This window comes from Salmo salar, chromosome 10, assembly GCF_965601325.2.
Source record: "Salmo salar chromosome 10, fSalSal1, whole genome shotgun sequence".
Classification (NCBI taxonomy): Eukaryota; Metazoa; Chordata; class Actinopteri; order Salmoniformes; family Salmonidae; genus Salmo; species Salmo salar.
In genome coordinates, this window is record NC_138300.1 from 110,699,986 (window position 1) to 110,716,670 (window position 16,685).

At 42.6% G+C, this 16,685-nt stretch overlaps 1 protein-coding gene across 1 annotated transcript; it reads left to right on the plus strand.

The window, feature by feature from the left end:
* The first annotated feature begins 1,156 nt into the window (after positions 1-1,156).
* On the plus strand, positions 1,157-14,768 carry LOC106561503 (tripartite motif-containing protein 16). The gene is made up of 6 exons (XM_045688412.2): positions 1,157-1,824; positions 2,962-3,057; positions 11,522-11,755; positions 12,316-12,475; positions 12,601-12,660; positions 12,892-14,768. Exons 1-6 carry the CDS (start codon positions 1,228-1,230, stop codon positions 13,404-13,406), a joined length of 1,662 nt encoding a protein of 553 aa, XP_045544368.2. The 5' UTR covers positions 1,157-1,227; the 3' UTR covers positions 13,407-14,768.
* The last annotated feature ends 1,917 nt before the right edge of the window (positions 14,769-16,685 follow it).

Consider the following 16,685-nt stretch of genomic DNA (forward strand, 5'->3'; position numbering starts at 1 on the left):
AACTGTCAGCGCGCTATCCCTTCCCAAAAATGGCGAAAAGAAAGGCAGAAAACAGGAGCTTTCTGGACAAGTGGGAGGCAGAATATCTGTTTACATATGTAAAAGACAAACCTGTTTGTCTTGTTTGTGGAGTCAACGTGGCTGTAAGTAAGGAGTACAACATTAGACGACACTATGAAACGAAACACCATGACAAATACAAGGACCTGGACATGACTCAAAGGAGCCAGAAAGTAGAGGAGATGAAAAGAAGTTTGGTTTCACAACAGAATATGTTCAAAAAAGCCACATCACAAAGTGAGGCTGCTGTAAAGGCTAGTTATATAGTGGCAGCAGAGATCGCAAAATCAGCCCGGCCCTTTAATGAGGGAGAGTTCGTGAAAAAGTGCATGATGAAAGTTTGTGACCTCGTATGCCCAGAGAAAAAGCAAGCATTTTCAAACGTGAGCCTGAGCAGGAACACAGTAGCTGATCGCACATGTGATCTTGTCACCAATCTGTATGACCAGCTGATGGAAAAGGGAAAAGATTTCGTTGCGTTCTCCCTCGCTGTGGATGAGAGCTGCGACGCATCTGATACTGCTCAGCTGTCAGTCTTCATCCGTGGAGTATTATCATTTTATTTGTAAAGTTATTAGCCAGTGGAAAAAGTTTATTTTGGTATTTAAATCAGAAGGCTGCAAATAGAAAAGAGGCATACGATTTTTATTTACATTTTATTTATTTAATAAATGAATGCCATTGATGTGTTTTTTCATTTGAAATTCGATTTTGCATGTCTCCACTATTAAATTATATATTGTATGGTAATAAGCGATGCTTGTTCCATATTCAATGTTAAAGCAAAACTTGTTTGGGTCCATATTAAAAGGTTCATTTGTTCAATGTTGGCCCGCGACTTTGTTTAGGTTTTACATTTTGGCCCACTGGGTATTTGAGTTTGACACCCCTGCTCTAGACGTTGTCTGCAGATCTCTCTCTCTCCCTCCCTGCACCCCTCCTTCCCTTGTTCCCTCCCTCTAACCCCTCCTTCCCTCTAACCCCTCCTTCCCTCTAACCCCTCCTTCCCTCTAACCCCTCCTTCCCTCTAACCCCTCCTTCCCTCTAACCCCAGCCATCTGGCAGAACAAGTAAATCCCTCCCCCTCCCACAAACTCTCTTCTGTGAAAACTAAACTGATCTGAGTCTCTGTGTCGTCTGTCTGTGTGAGAGTGAACAACCGTCCAAATGGCTCAGCAGGGAGTTCTGCTGGACCAGGACCAGTTCCGTTGTTCTGTCTGTCTGGATCTACTGAAGGAACCGGTCACCATCCCCTGTGGACACAGTTACTGTAGAAGCTGTATTGAGGGCTGCTGGGATCAGGATGTTCTGAAAGGGGTCTACAGCTGTCCTCAGTGCACAGAGACCTTCACTCCAAGGCCTAATCTGAGGAAAGATAACATGTTGGCTGAGATGGTGGAGAAACTGAGGAAGACAGGACTCCAGGCTGCTCCCCCTCCTGCTCTGTGCTGTGCTGGACCTGGAGATGTGGCGTGTGATGTCTGCACTGGGACCAGAAAGCGGAAAGCCCTCATGTCCTGTCTGCCGTGTCTGGCCTCTTACTGTGAGACTCACCTCCTATCTCACTATGAATCTCCTGCTTTGAAGAAGCACAAGCTGGTCAAAGCCACCGCACAACTACAGGAGAAGATCTGCTCTCATCATGACAAACTGCTGGAGGTTTACTGTCGTACCGATCAGCAGTGTATCTGTTATCAGTGTGTTATGGATGAACATAAAGGCCATGATACAGTGTCAGCTGCAGCAGAGAGGACTGAGAAACAGGTAAGACCAGAACAACTTGTTGGTGACTGTCTGATAAACAAAGAGTTAAAGATACAGTAGGAACTGAGGCTGTTTGAATATGAGACCATTCAAATGAAATGGATCCACAAATATGAACACAACCTTGAGTAAATAGATGTGTTATCCCAGATTATCCAAATGTATCACCATTTTCTAAAGTCTGTTAGGTTCTGAACAGACAGAGTGAAAACTCAAACCAAGTTTATTCACCCACTGGGTCATACAGCTGCAAAGACAATGTTTGATGACACAAGAACATATATTTATAACCTCATACTAGGCAGGGTCAATTGTTACACATCTAGACAGCCAATACATCTCTGTTGATAGGCAGGAACTGAATTGGTTCCTCTCACTGGTGAAGTCATGGCCCTGCCTGATGCTAAAACCTTTGTGGGTTTGGAAGTGTATGTGTGTGAGACAAGACTGTAGTAGGAGGGTCGATGGGGTGGGCCTCTCTGGCCCCCCTCCCAGAGGTTTCTTCTCACTTCGTCTGTTGACTTGAACTCGAGCCGAATTCCTGGCTCCTCCCTAGTTCTGCAGCTGGCCTGCCTTATCAGAGACTAACTAGACTGTTGAATTCCTGGCTCCTCTCTAGTTCTGCAGCTGGCCTGCCTTATCAGAGACTGAAACTAGTTGCCCTTTCCCTCCCTCGTTTGGAACATTGATATTCAACAATAACATATTTGAACAGAATTTTTCAGCACTTCCCCTTGTCTCTCTCAGTAACTTTCCAGACACCAAGTTCCTATCCACCCTTCATTGACCCCAACATATACATTCCTTATACATGTAAAGTCATAAATACGTTATAGTATGGTAACATGAATAAGTATATTTCTAGCTAGAATCCAACAAGTCAAACATCATTATCATTAGTTATCAAACATCATTATCATTCATTTTCAAACACCATTATCATTCGTTATCAAACACCCAATCAACTCCCTGTTAAAACTATAATCATTCACATGACTACATAATGATATAATTTCAGACAGACACTTCCTCAATATTTTGATCCTTATCTTCTATGGGTCCTATGTCACATTACTATACTATTGATCTACTGGACAAATAAAGCTTGATAGCTCATTGAAGAGTGATTCTCCACAGAGGCAGCTGGGGATGAGTCAGCAGAAGGTCCAGCAGAGATTCCAGGAGAGAGAGAAGGAGCTGAAGGAGCTCCAACAGGCTGTGGAGTCTTTCAAGGTGAGTATTGTTGACCAGAGGAGACACACCATTTCACTTCTCTCCTCCAGTCAGAGAGAGAGAGAGGGGCCCCTCTCCAATCCCACTGACCCCACTGTTGGGAACAGGCTGTCTGGACTCCTTTCAGAGATTTGACTGCTTAATGTAACTGACAGGATATGAACACAGGTCTACCGCGGGAGAAACCAACATATTGACCATTACACCAAGAGGACATTCCCTATTGGGCCGACACTGATTTAGAAGTCACAGGCGGGGCTACCTCATCACATAACCATGAGTAACCATGACTGACTCATGTCCCCTATACATTAACATGGAGCACTCTCTCTCTCTCAATTTAATTCAAAGGGCTTTATTGGCATGGGAATCATATGTTTACAAATGAACAGAAATGAACAGTAAACATTACACTCAAAAAAGTTTCAATGGAATAGAGACATTTCAAATGTTATAAATCAATTGGAAAACAGAGTTTTTTAGTGGTTTCACGGTGGGTGGGACTATCGATATTTGTTTGTGTTTCTTCTGACCAGAGAGAGTGGTCGCTACGTGTCACGTAACTTGGGTCAAGATCTGTTTCTTGTTTTGCTCTTAGGAACAGGGCACCATTGAAAGGAGTGATTTCTGGGGTAGCGTTAGTGTGGAGGTGGAGCAATTGAAGTTGAAGGCTCTTGGTGTTTGTGATGCCCGCCGTTTGGTGTGAAGCAGACCAGGTGGTGAGCGTGGTGAAACAGAGGAGTCACTGTCAGCATTTGAGTCTTTACCCGACAAAGTCATGTTGGGATATATCAGTTATCCTGTTAGAGTCTTTGTGTTGAATCCACTGAGCTGTTTCAGGTGCAACGTTTATGGTCATGTTGCAGCAGTTTGTAGGAGGGAGATTCCACGATGTGGGAAGTGTGCAGGAGGTCATGGGATAGAGGATTGTGTAGTTTCAGTGGATAAAGTTCTGTTTGTCAACTGTAGGGATGCCCATGCTGCTGGGGATCAGAAGTGTCTGGTGAGAGAGAGGCAGGTTGAGGTGGCTAGAGTCAGAGTAGTGCAGAAGGTGTCGTATGTTGAGGCAGTGAAGAAAGTAGAGGAGGATGGGTCAAGGGTGAGGAATCCTGAGGATCCCTGTGAGTAGTAGGTCTGTTCCAGCACAGAGAGATAGGCCAACGAGTGATGTATGCTAAAGTAAGGTTGGCTTCTTAAAGTTCAAAGCAATGGTTATCAACTGTACCTCAGAAATGGAACGTAAATCACAGACAATAGATGTTGTGGTGGCAGCTGCAGAGAAGTATTTGGTCATATGACATTTGACTTCAGAAGAGTTCCAGGGTGTGTTGAGTGGTGGTGTCCCGTCCTCCCAGGTCATTGGCATGGTGCAGGAGCAGATAGGGTCAAAGTAGTGGAATGGGGTAGTGGGTTTTTAATGACTGTAGGGTTAGTTGGCATGGTGTTACTTAGTATTATCATAATTTCCCCTTTTCACATTTTGTATCACAAAGTAAAATAGATTTATATTATAGTCCAGTTGGGGGCGATAATACAACATATTGGATGCCAACCGCCGTTAAACTCCAAAGAAGAAGAAACATTATATTATGTCTATGTACAGTGTTGTAACGATGTCTCTCTCTCTCATTCCATCACTTTCGTGGTAGTTGGTTGTGTGGGTCTCTGGTTATGAATGGGGTGCTGACAGACAATCGTTGATGGATATTTATAGAGCTCTGATCAGGACGACAATTGATTACGGGTGTATAGTTTATGGAACAGCAGCAAAGACTTAAGCTGGACAGAATCCAGTATATAGCTTTAAGGATATGTATTGGTGCATTTAAATCAACATCTGTATGTGTCTTACTAGTGGAGGCAGGTGAGATGCCTTTGGGTATACGGCATAATAAATTGTCATTATCTTATTGGGTTGCAAGGCTGTGAGGTTGAGCATCCCACTGCTACTGTTCTAGATGACTGTTATGAATATACTAGTAGACAAGACAGTGGTTTTGGTTGGACAGTTGTAGGTATCAATGTTATTATGGAGAAATGAGAGAATGGGTGTAGTAGTGAGATTCTGCTGGGTCCCAGCACATTCAGGTGTGGAAGGGAATGAAATTGTAGACCAGTTATCTAAAAGAGCTTTACTACAAGATATAATATATATTAATGTTCCACTGGGTAGAGGTGAGGACAAATGTAAGATCAGAGACATTTTGATAGATGTGTGGCAGAAGAGATGGGGACTCTGGGCACAAGGGCACATTTATATGTCCTCTAAAGGTCGGTGGACCAAGGTTCAAAGGTCAGATTAGGAAGGAAGAGGTGGTGTTTAATCGATTGTGCCTAGGACATTGTACATTGAACTGGTCCTTACATCTGGTTGGCAGCATGTGAATGGTTTGTGTCTAGAGGGTATTGTCAATGAAACGGTGGACCATGTGTTGTTATATTGTTGTAAGGATGTTGAAGAGAGGGAAAGATTGAAGGGTAGGGTCATTGAGGTTGGATGGGGTTGGGGGGGGGGTTGGAAGGGATTTGGGGGATGGGGGAGGGTCTATTAGAAGTTAGTAGGACTCTTTTTTATTTTCTCAGAAGTACTGAGTTAGGTAGGAGGATTTAGAAATAGTGTAAACCGTGATTGAACACACTCCAGCACAGTAGGTGGCGCCATGCACCTTTAACGTTGGTTTGCGGGCCGCCATTATATCATAAAAGAAGAAGGTGTTGTGTGAGGGTTTTGTGGTTCCTGAGGAGGGCTACTATTCTTTTTGCGTATTTTCCAAATGTATTTTGTAGTTGTTAAGGGTTTATATATTAGTTTCCACTGTTTATCGGTTAGAGTTGAGGGGGGAGTAGGGTAGTTTGTTTGGGAGGTGTGATGTCCTCAACCGAGTGGAGAAGAAACGCTGTCTCTTCAGGTGCATTCTGGAGAATGGTGTGGAGGAATTATTGATCATGGTCGGTGAACAGGTGGGAGAGGAACATATACACTCTGTATCCAGAATGAATAAGACGGTGGTTGTGGTAATGTAAAAGGTGAGTCTTGTTGCCTGGCTAGTTACCAGTATGATTTATGTGAGGGGGGTGTTGGTGCTGATTTCGACAAGAGTAGTGGTGTCTAATCTGCCTCCATTTATTACGACCGAACAGATCCGTAAAGAGTTGGTTCGTTTTGGTCAATTTACAAGTGGCTTTCGTTTCGTGGCTCTCGGCTGGGTGTCTCTTTTCGTAGACTAGTGTTTGTTTCTTAACTAAATTCAAGGTTAAACAGGGGAGGGGTGGTACACAGGGTTTGTTTAGGGCAGACAAGCGCGACCAGCCAGCAGCGGGGGCTAGGACTAGGCTGGACACTACATTTTTAACCAAATTTACTGATAAAACTCGTTCATTGCATCCGCCAAGGAGCCCAGATATATAATATTACCATATGTCGCAGCTGTTTGGCGTAGTTTTGAAGTAAACGCGAAAAAGCGGGGCGTATTTTAGTTCATGTTTCACCCTTCCAGCTCCTATTAGTTGTATTGAAAAAACAGGTCTTATTTTAGGTCATGTTTCACCCTTCCAGCTCCTATTAGTTGTATTGAAAAAACAGGTCTTATTTTAGGTCATGTTTCACCCTGCCAGCTCCTATTAGTTGTATTGAACAAACAGGTCTTATTTTAGGTCATGTTTCTCCCTGCCAGCTCCTATTAGTTGTATTGAAAAAACAGGCCTTATTTTAGGTCATGTTTCACCCTGCCAGCTCCTATTAGTTGTATTGAAAAAAACAGGTCTTATTTTAGGACATGTTTCACCCTGCCAGCTCCTATTAGTTGTATTGAAAAAAACAGGTCTTATTTTAGGACATGTTTCACCCTGCCAGCTCCTATTAATTGTATTGAAAAAACAGGTCTTATTTTAGGTCATGTTTCACCCTGCCGGCTCCTATTAGTTGTATTGAAAAAACAGGTCTTATTTTAGGTCATGTTTCACCCTGCCAGCTCCTATTAGTTGTATTGAAAAAAACGGTCTTATTTTAGGTCATGTTTCACCCTGCCAACTCCTATTAGTTGTATTGAACACTGTCACAAGTGCTGTACAGAAACTCTAACTGTAGGTATAACCTATTTTAGCCTGAACCCTAATTCTAGGGTTGGGTGGCCTACAACTATTTTAGTAATAATATTATTTTAGTAAATACCATTTTAGTACTAAATAGCATTTATTATTTTTTAAATAAAACCTATGTAAGCATTTGCTTTTTATTAGTTATTTTATTATATTTATTATTGCAAGGCAGAACACTTGATAAACAGGACTCATTTGTTTTATATGTTAAATGTGGTTTGAACTGGGTGACATAGTAACCTCTATGTGAAAGTCCAGCAATTGGCGTGGGATAGGTGGGGCAGGTTTGAGACTGATCTCTCGAATTAAATACACTTTATTTCTCAGCTGCCTCACTAATGTCTTTAAGTGAATTAATAACTTTTAATTGGTAAATATTTCCAATAGATGGCAGCATAAGACCACGAAGCATCAGTTATAGGCTACAAGTAGCAATAAGATTGACATAAAATAGCATGCAACCAAAGACTACAGTGAGGGAAAAAATAATTTAATCCCCTGCTGATTTTGTACGTTTGCCCACTGACAAAGAAATGATCCGTCTATAATTTTAATGGTAGGTTTATTTGAATAGTGAGAGACAGAATAACAACAAAACAATCCAGAAAACTCATGTCAAAAATGTTATAAATTAATTTGAATTTTAATGAGGTAAATAAGTATTGGACCCCCTCTCAATCAGAAAGATTTCTGGCTCCCAGGTGTCTTTTATACAGGTAACGAGCTGAGATTAGGAGCACACTCTTAAAGGGAGTGCTCCTAACCGCAGCTTGTTACCTGTAAAAAAGACACCTGTCCACAGAAGCAATCAATCAATCAGATTCCAAACTCTCCACCATGGCCAAGACCAAAGAGCTCTCCAAGGATGTCAGGGACAAGATTGTAGACCTACACAAGGCTGGAATGGGCTACAAGACCATCGCCAAGCAGCTTACTGAGAAGGTGACAACAGTTGGTGCGATTATTCGCAAATGGAAGAAACACAAAAGAACTGTCAATCTCCCTCGGCCTGGGGCTCCATGCAAGATCACACCTCGTGGAGTTGCAATGATCATGAGAACGGTGAGGAATCAGCCCAGAACTACACGGGAGGATCTTGTCAATGATCTCAAGGCAGCTGGGACCATAGTCACCAAGAAAACAATTGGTAACACACTACACCATGAAGGACTGAAATCCTGCAGCGCCCGCAAGGTCCCCCTGCTCAATTTAGAACATATACATGCCGGTCTGAAGTTTGCCAATGAACATCTGAATGATTCAGAGGACAACTGGGTGAAAGTGTTGTGGTCAGATGAGACCAAAATTGAGCTCTTTGGCATCAACTCAACTCGCCCTGTTTGAAGGAGGAGGAATGCTGCCTATGACCCCAAGAACACCATCCCCACCGTCAGACATGGAGGTGGAAACATTATGCTTTGGGGGTGTTTTTCTGCTAAGGGGACAGGACAACTTCACTGCATCAAAGGGACGATGGACGGTGCCATGTACCTTCAAATCTTGGGTGAGAACCTCCTTCCCTCAGCCAGGGCAATGAAAATGGGTCGTGGATGGGTATTCCACCATGACAATGACCAAAAACATATGGCCAAGGCAACAAAGGAGTGGCTCAAGAAGAAGCACATTAAGGTCCTGGAGTGACCTAGCCAGTCTCCAGACCTTAATCCCATAGAAAATCAATGGAGGGAGCTGAAGGTTCGAGTTGCCAAACGTCAGCCTCGAAACCTTAATGACTTGGAGAAGATCTGCAAAGAGGAGTGGGACAAAATCCCTCCTGAGATGTGTGCAAACCTGGTGGCCAACTACAAGAAACATCTGACCTCTGTGATTGCCAACAAGGGTTTTGCCAACAAGTACTAAGTCATGTTTTGCAGAGGGGTCAAATACTTATTTCCCTCATTAAAATGCAAATCATTTTATAACATTTTTGACATGTGTTTTTCTGGATTTTTTTGTTGTTATTCTGTCTCTCACTGTTCAAATAAACCTACCATTACAATTATAGACTGATCATTTCTTTGTCAGTGGGCAAACGTACAAAATCAGCAGGGGATCAAATACTTTTTTCCCTCACAGTATATGTCCCATGATTTTCTAAAATGGTCAATCATGACTTTAGTTAGCTATATACAGTATCTCTTGTTAGTCCTGTGTTGCTTTTGGGAGATCAAAACAATATTAACTATAGCAGGTATTGAACCCTGGTCAAATAACCACTAGTCAGATGTGCTGACCTCAACCCTAGTAAACATGCATTATAACATCATGTTAATATGTCATATTGGGAGTAAACAGCCTCGGAATAGAATAGACGATGCATCTTCCAGCCCGACAATAAATGACATCATGCAGCCCTCACGGTTAGTAAATGTACCTCAACATGCCCCTCTCTTGTGGGAGAAGGCAGAGTGCTCGCTGCTCGCAGACGGAACAAGCTTTTGGAGGGGCTTGTTGAGTTGGATACTTGTACTTGACCTAAACTAATCTGAACTGTCTTATGCTGCCATCTATTGGAATTATTTAGCAACTGCAGCAGTACTGAATACAGTGGATATTCTTACTAAAGTAGTAATTACTCAGAATTGCAAAATATAGTGTTATAGTTCATTTTATCACTAACAACCATAAAATATCCATCTATAGCATAATAAAACTGACATAAACCAAAAACATCATACATTTAGTTAAATATATATAAATATATATATGTAAATGGTGGACATTATCTGCCAAAGTAAAACCCCCTTAACATATAAACACAGACACTGGACACAGACACTGAAAATGAGCTTTTTTAATATAAATCTGGTAGCTCTCAAAAGAGCCTTTGCTTTGCTGAACAGTTTTCAGGAGAGTCTGTCTGTGAATAATGAAAAGTTAATGCCACGCTTTTTATATTTTAAATGTAACCCTTATTTAACTAGGCAAGTCAGTTAAGAACAAATTCTTATTTACAATGATGGCCTACCAGGGAACAGTAGGTTAACTGCCTTGTTCAGGGGCAGAACGACATATTTTTACCTTGTCAGCTCGGGGATTCAATCCAGCAACCTTTCGGTAACTGGCCAAACACTCTAACCACTAGACTACCTGCTGCCCGGTCTAAAGCTCTTACCACTAGACTACCTGCTGCCCGGCCCAATGCTCTAACCACTAGGCTTCCTGCTGCCTGGTCAAACGCTCTAACCACTAGGCTACCTGTTGCCCTTTCACAGAGGTCTAGTTCACGTTTACATGTGAGTCATTTAGCAGACACTCTTATCCAGAGCCACTAGGGTTAAGAGCCCAAATCTGCCTAAAAAAAAGCGATTTACAGATTTTTCACCTAGTCTGCTCGGGGATTGGAACCAGCCACCTTTCAGTTACTGCCCAACGTTCTTAACCACTAGATTACAAACCACTAAATGTTAAACACAAAGTCAAATGGTCGTAGATAAATGGTAAGCTGGTTAATTAAAAGACTGCTGTTATAACTTTCAGACTGCCATTGTTTTGGGGAAATAGGGACATGTTTATTTCTCCAATTATCTGCAATAGATGTATTTATTTTAATGGTTTGAAGTTCTACACCATTTTAATCAGGATAACCTATTATTTCTAATGATGTAAGTTTGAGTAGCTTAGTTATGGATTTTCTGTTTATTTCACTAAATATCTCACAATGTGTAAATTTAGATGTTTTCATGTCGGACACCATTTTAATCAGGAGAATCTCCTCTTTCTAATGACATAAGGTTGGGCAGCGTCCTCTGCTGTCATCGATCACTAGACCAGAAATAGTCAGAAGTTGCCCGTTTTTTCCTACTTCCTGGTAACGCAGACATAAACACACTTGGTACAATCGAGGTGCGGGTGTTTACTTTCTACACCAGTTGTTATTTTTCAGTTTGGTCCTAAGAACAGGTTTTAGTGGTCAAATAAGAAGGTAGACATTTTTTGGTGCCATTTAGGGGAAATGGAATTCTAAGGATCATTCCAGTCAGAAGAGGCTCTGTGAAGGTTCGTTTCAATTCATTTGCTATGGCCTCGCTAGTGTTCCAGCTCAGACAACGTTCTTTGGCCGTTTTGACTCGTTCTATTGTCCAGCCTACTAGGACTCAGGGGGCAGAGGCTGGGTCTAGCTCTGCTACGGGGCAGGCTACTAGAGGGGGTACCAGGAGGGAGGAGAGTAGAGCAGGGCCAAGCGGTGTTCTGTACCTGCCTGTCCAGGAGGGGGGACAAGGCCTGGTGGACATGGAGAGCAGGGTGGCAGCATTCTGACTCAATGAGGTGCAGAGGCTACTGTACCTACTGTCTCTCTCTCTGTCTCTCTCTCTCTCTCTCTCTCTCTCTCTCTGTCTCTCTGTCTCTCTCTCTCTCTTAACAGCGCTCTGCACAGGCAGCAGTGGAGGACAGTGATCAGATCTTTACTGAGCTGATCCGCTCCATTGAGAGAAGGAGCTCTGAGGTGAAGGAGCTGATCAGAGCCCAAGAGAAGGCTCAAGTGAGTCAAGCTGAAGGACTCCTGGAGCAACTGAAGCAGGAGATAGCTGAGCTGAGGAAGAGAAGCACTGAGCTGGAGCAGCTCTCACACACAGAGGATCACATCCATTTCCTCCAGGTAACTAAACTGCCTTGTTACATGTGATATGAAATTAACTTAACGTGAAACTATTCATCTCAATCATTATGTTGTCCTCTCACTCTCTCTCTCTCTCTCTCTCTCTCCCTGTCCGTCCCTCTCTCTCTCTGTCCGTCCCTCTCTCTCGCTCTGTCCCTCTCTCTCTGTCTCTCTCTCTGACTCTCTCTCTCTGTCTCTCTCTCTGTCTCTCTCTCTCTCTCTCTCTGTCTCTCTCTCTCGCTCGCTCTGTCCCTCTCTCTCGCTCGCTCTGTCCCTCTCTCTCTGTCTCTCTCTCCCTCTCTCCCTCTTAATCTCTCTCTGTCCTTCTCCCTCTCTCTCACTCTCTCTCTCTCTATCTCTCTGTCCCTCTCTCTCTCTGCCCCTTTCTCTCTCTCTGCCCCTCTCTCTCTGTCCCTCTCTCTCTCTCGCTCTCTCTCTGTACCTCTCCCTCTCTGTTTCTCTCTCTGTCCCTCTCTCTCTCTCTCTCTCTCTGCCCCTCTCGCTCTCTCTTTCCCCCTGTCTCTCTCTCTCTCTTTCTCTCTCTCTCTTTCTCTCTCCAGAGTTATCAGTCTCTCTCCAGTATCAGTGTATCTTCAGACTTACCCAGAATTGTTGTCCGTCCTCTTCAGTACTTTGGAGATGTGAGTAAGACTGTGTCTGAACTGAGAGTGAAACTAGAAGACTTCCTTAAAAGAGAATGGACCAAGATCTCCACTACAGGTGTGTTGAAAACAATAATAACATCAACTTTAGACCATTGAAAGTTCCCTACTAGTCATATACATGTGGAATATGGTATGATGATAACATTCCCTCTCTCTGTCAATGTGTTTGTGTGTCTGTAGTGAATTTAGTGGATGTTGTACTGCCTCCAGAGCCCAAGAACAGAGAACAGTTGTTACAATGTGAGTCTCTTTATTGTGAAGTAACTAACGGTCTCTTTTTACTGACACTCCTAACAATCCCTCTAGAAATATATAGCAATAGTAGATCTAATCAAAGACTGGGTATCTATCTGACTCCTCATATTTCTCTGATTTGATCTCTGCTGTGCTCTAATCAAAGACAGGGTAGACACAGTATCTGACTTAACTTATTGTTCTGACTCCCCTCATTGGTCTCTGCTCTTCTCCCAGATTCCTGTCAGCTCAGACTGGACCCAAACACAGCATACACACTCCTCTCTTTGTCTAAAGGGAACAGAAAGGTGACCTATACAAGCCAAGTCCAACCATATCCTGACCATCCAGACAGATTCACTAACCATTACCAGGTTCTGTGTAGAAAGGGTCTGTCTGGACGCTGTTACTGGGAGGTGGAGTGGAGTGGGGAGTTGGTTGTTACAGCAGTCTCATATAAAGACATCAGCAGAACAGAGAGAGGTAATATATTTGGACACAATAACAAGTCTTGGAGTTTACAGTGCTGTAGTGATGGTTATTGTTTCATACACAATAATGTTGTGACTAAAGTATCAGGCCCTCAGTCCTCCAGAGTAGGAGTGTACCTGGATCACAAGGCAGGTACTCTGTCCTTCTACAGTGTCTCTGACACAATGACCCTCCTCCACAGAGTCCAGACCACATTCACTCAGCCCCTCTATCCTGGGTTTAGTCTCTTTTATAGTACTGCTAAGCTGGTTAAACTGTAGTTGGGTCCACATAGATACTAGTCATGCTGGTGTAGTCTATAGCTGAGCTGGTTAAACTGTAGTAGGGTCCACATAGATACTAGTCATGCTGGTGTAGTCTATAGCTGAGCTGGTTAAACTGTAGTAGGGTCCACATAGATACTAGTCATGCTGGTGTAGTCTATAGCTGAGCTGGTTAAACTGTAGTAGGGTCCACATAGATACTAGTCATGCTGGTGTAGTCTATAGCTGAGCTGGTTAAACTGTAGTAGGGTCCACATAGATACTAGTCATGCTGGTGTAGTCTATAGCTGAGCTGGTTAAACTGTAGTAGGGTCCACATAGATACTAGTCATGCTGGTGTAGTCTATAGCTGAGCTGGTTAAACTGTAGTAGGGTCCACATAGATACTAGTCATGCTGGTGTAGTCTATAGCTGAGCTGGTTAAACTGTAGTTGGGTCCACATAGATACTAGTCATGCTGGTGTAGTCTATAGCTGAGCTGGTTAAACTGTAGTAGGGTCCACATAGATACTAGTCATGCTGGTGTAGTCTATAGCTGAGCTGGTTAAACTGTAGTAGGGTCCACATAGATACTAGTCATGCTGGTGGTGATGGTCCCCAGATGTGATGATTCATTCTACTCTGTTTTATCTACAATGATTTAACTGATTTGATCTTCAGATGTTCTGTATCAAAATTCAATACTTTCACTTTGATATTAAGAGATTTAAGATATTCATATATGATATAATACAATGTTTTAATCTTGTACATTTCCATGAATGACGATGTATGGTGTTGATGTATATTGGTTGTCATTCAGAACCATTGATATGTTTTCTCAGTTGGTTCTCTGTCTCTATGTAATTCTCCTCAGTATCATTGATCAGCTTGTAGGCTCGGCCCTAATTGATGTGTTCTCTGTCACCTGGAGCTGCATGGAAAATGGTCCAGGAACAAAATGACAATTCAGGACTAGTCAGCCCACTACAAGCTGGAATCACTTACTTTCTACTAAAGTATATGGTCTGGTTTCCCAGACACAGATTAATCCTAGTCCTGGACTAAAAATCATGTTCAATGTAGATGTCCAGGAAACCGGCCCTAAATGTGTCATCTTTCATCCTCCCATACTGCTCAGTCCAGCAACATTAAACCTGTCCAGCAGGTGGTGTTATTGACCAAACAATAAAACCAGCAGATATCTTGACTTGCCACTCAGTATATCAGTAATGTTCAGAATAGTACTTTAATATCATTGGAGATTGATGGTCTTTTTAATCCACTATCCAGAGTCAGGAACAGATGAAGTTAGGTCTGCTACTGTTCAGTGATTAAATATGATTTATGGTGATGGGAAATAAAAAATACAACACTAAACTTCATCTAGTAATAGTTTTCCTTTGTTATTTATTCCAAGGTGTGTTTTTAACTTGTAAATGGATTGTGTGGAGGTGAGCTAGTGGTGTGGCTGATAGAATAGAATGAAAAGGGAGGAGGGGAGGAAGAGGGGAGGAGTGAAGGGCTGTTCAAGAAACCAGATGAGGAAGAGAAAGATGTTCAAGGGAATGACTGTCTCTGTTCCAAATGGTTCCCATATTCCCTACGTTATGAAACATTTGATCCAAAGATGAAGGCTGAGACTATTTAACTGTATAATAGAACAATCCTTAATACAAGCAGCTGCAGGGAGATCTACCTCTGATTTCACAGGGAGAACTAGAAGAGTAAATGGTTCCATGTCTCTGATATAGTGGGAGGTGATGATACAATCATATTGTTACACAACAGTTGTTTATACAGCAACAGTTCCAGAACACTATGGCCTTGTATCAGGGTGCAGACATAACAGGAGTCTATGAGAGGCAGAACATCACAGTCCAACACAGAACATGTCCCTTGAAGTTACAACAGCCCACCCCAAATTACAGTGGGGGGAAAAAGTATTTGATCCTATGCTGATTTTGTATGTTTGCCCACTGATAAAGAAAGGATCAGTCTATAATTTTAATGGTAGGTTTATTTGAACAGTGAGAGACAGAATAACAACAAAAATATCCAGAAAACGCATGTCAAAAATGTTATAAATTGATTTGCATTTTCATGAGGGAAATACGTATTTGACCCCCTCTCAATCAGAAAGATTTCTGGCTCCCAGGTGTCTTTTATACAGGTAATGAGCTGAGATTAGGAGCACACTCTTAAAATGGTGTAAAATAGTCATATGTTTGAGAAATTGAAGTTATAGCATTTTTTAGGTATTTGTATTTGGCGCCACGTTCTACCATTGGATATTGGTGAGGCGTTCCGGCTGCGGAACGTCTGTCCTTTAACCACTGAATGTGTCATCAGTAGGTGTTAACCACTGAATGTGTCATCAGTAGGTGTTAACTACTGAATGTGTCGTCAGTAGGCGTTAACCACTGAATGTGTCGTCAGTAGGTGTTAACCACTGAATGTGTCATCAGTAGGTGTTAACCACTGAATGTGTCATCGGTAGGTGTTAACCACTGAATGTGTCATCGGTAGGCGTTAACCACTGAATGGGTCATCGGTAGGTGTTAACCACTGAATGTGTCGTCAGTAGGTGTTAACCACTGAATGTGTCATCAGTAGGTGTTAACCACTGAATGTGTCATCAGTAGGTGTTAACCACTGAATGTGTCGTCAGTAGGTGTTAACCACTGAATGTGTCATCTTCAGTAGGTGTTAACCACTGAATGTGTCATCAGTAGGTGTTAACCACTGAATGTGTCATCATCAGTAGGTGTTAACCACTGAATGTGTCATCTTCAGTAGGTGTTAACCACTGAATGTGTCATCTTCAGTAGGTGTTAACCACTGAATGTGTCGTCAGTAGGTGTTAACCACTGAATGTGTCATCAGTAGGTGTTAACCACTGAATGTGTCGTCAGTAGGTGTTAACCACTGAATGTGTCGTCAGTAGGTGTTAACCACCGAATGTGTCGTCAGTAGGTGTTAACCACTGAATGTGTCGTCGGTAGGTGTTAACCACTGAATGTGTCGTCGGTAGGTGTTAACCACTGAATGTGTCGTCGGTAGGTGTTAACCACTGAATGTGTCATCAGTAGGTGTTAACCACTGAATGTGTCGTCGGTAGGTGTTAACCACTGAATGTGTCGTCGGTAGGCGTTAACCACTGAATGTGTCATCAGTAGGTGTAGGCCACAATGAGTTAGCAGAAAGGAAAATGGAGGGTATAAAGGGGGCAATTTTGGGGTACGACTCTCTTTGAGGTTCCTAGAAGAATCTGTTGACTGCTGGAAGAAGATTTTT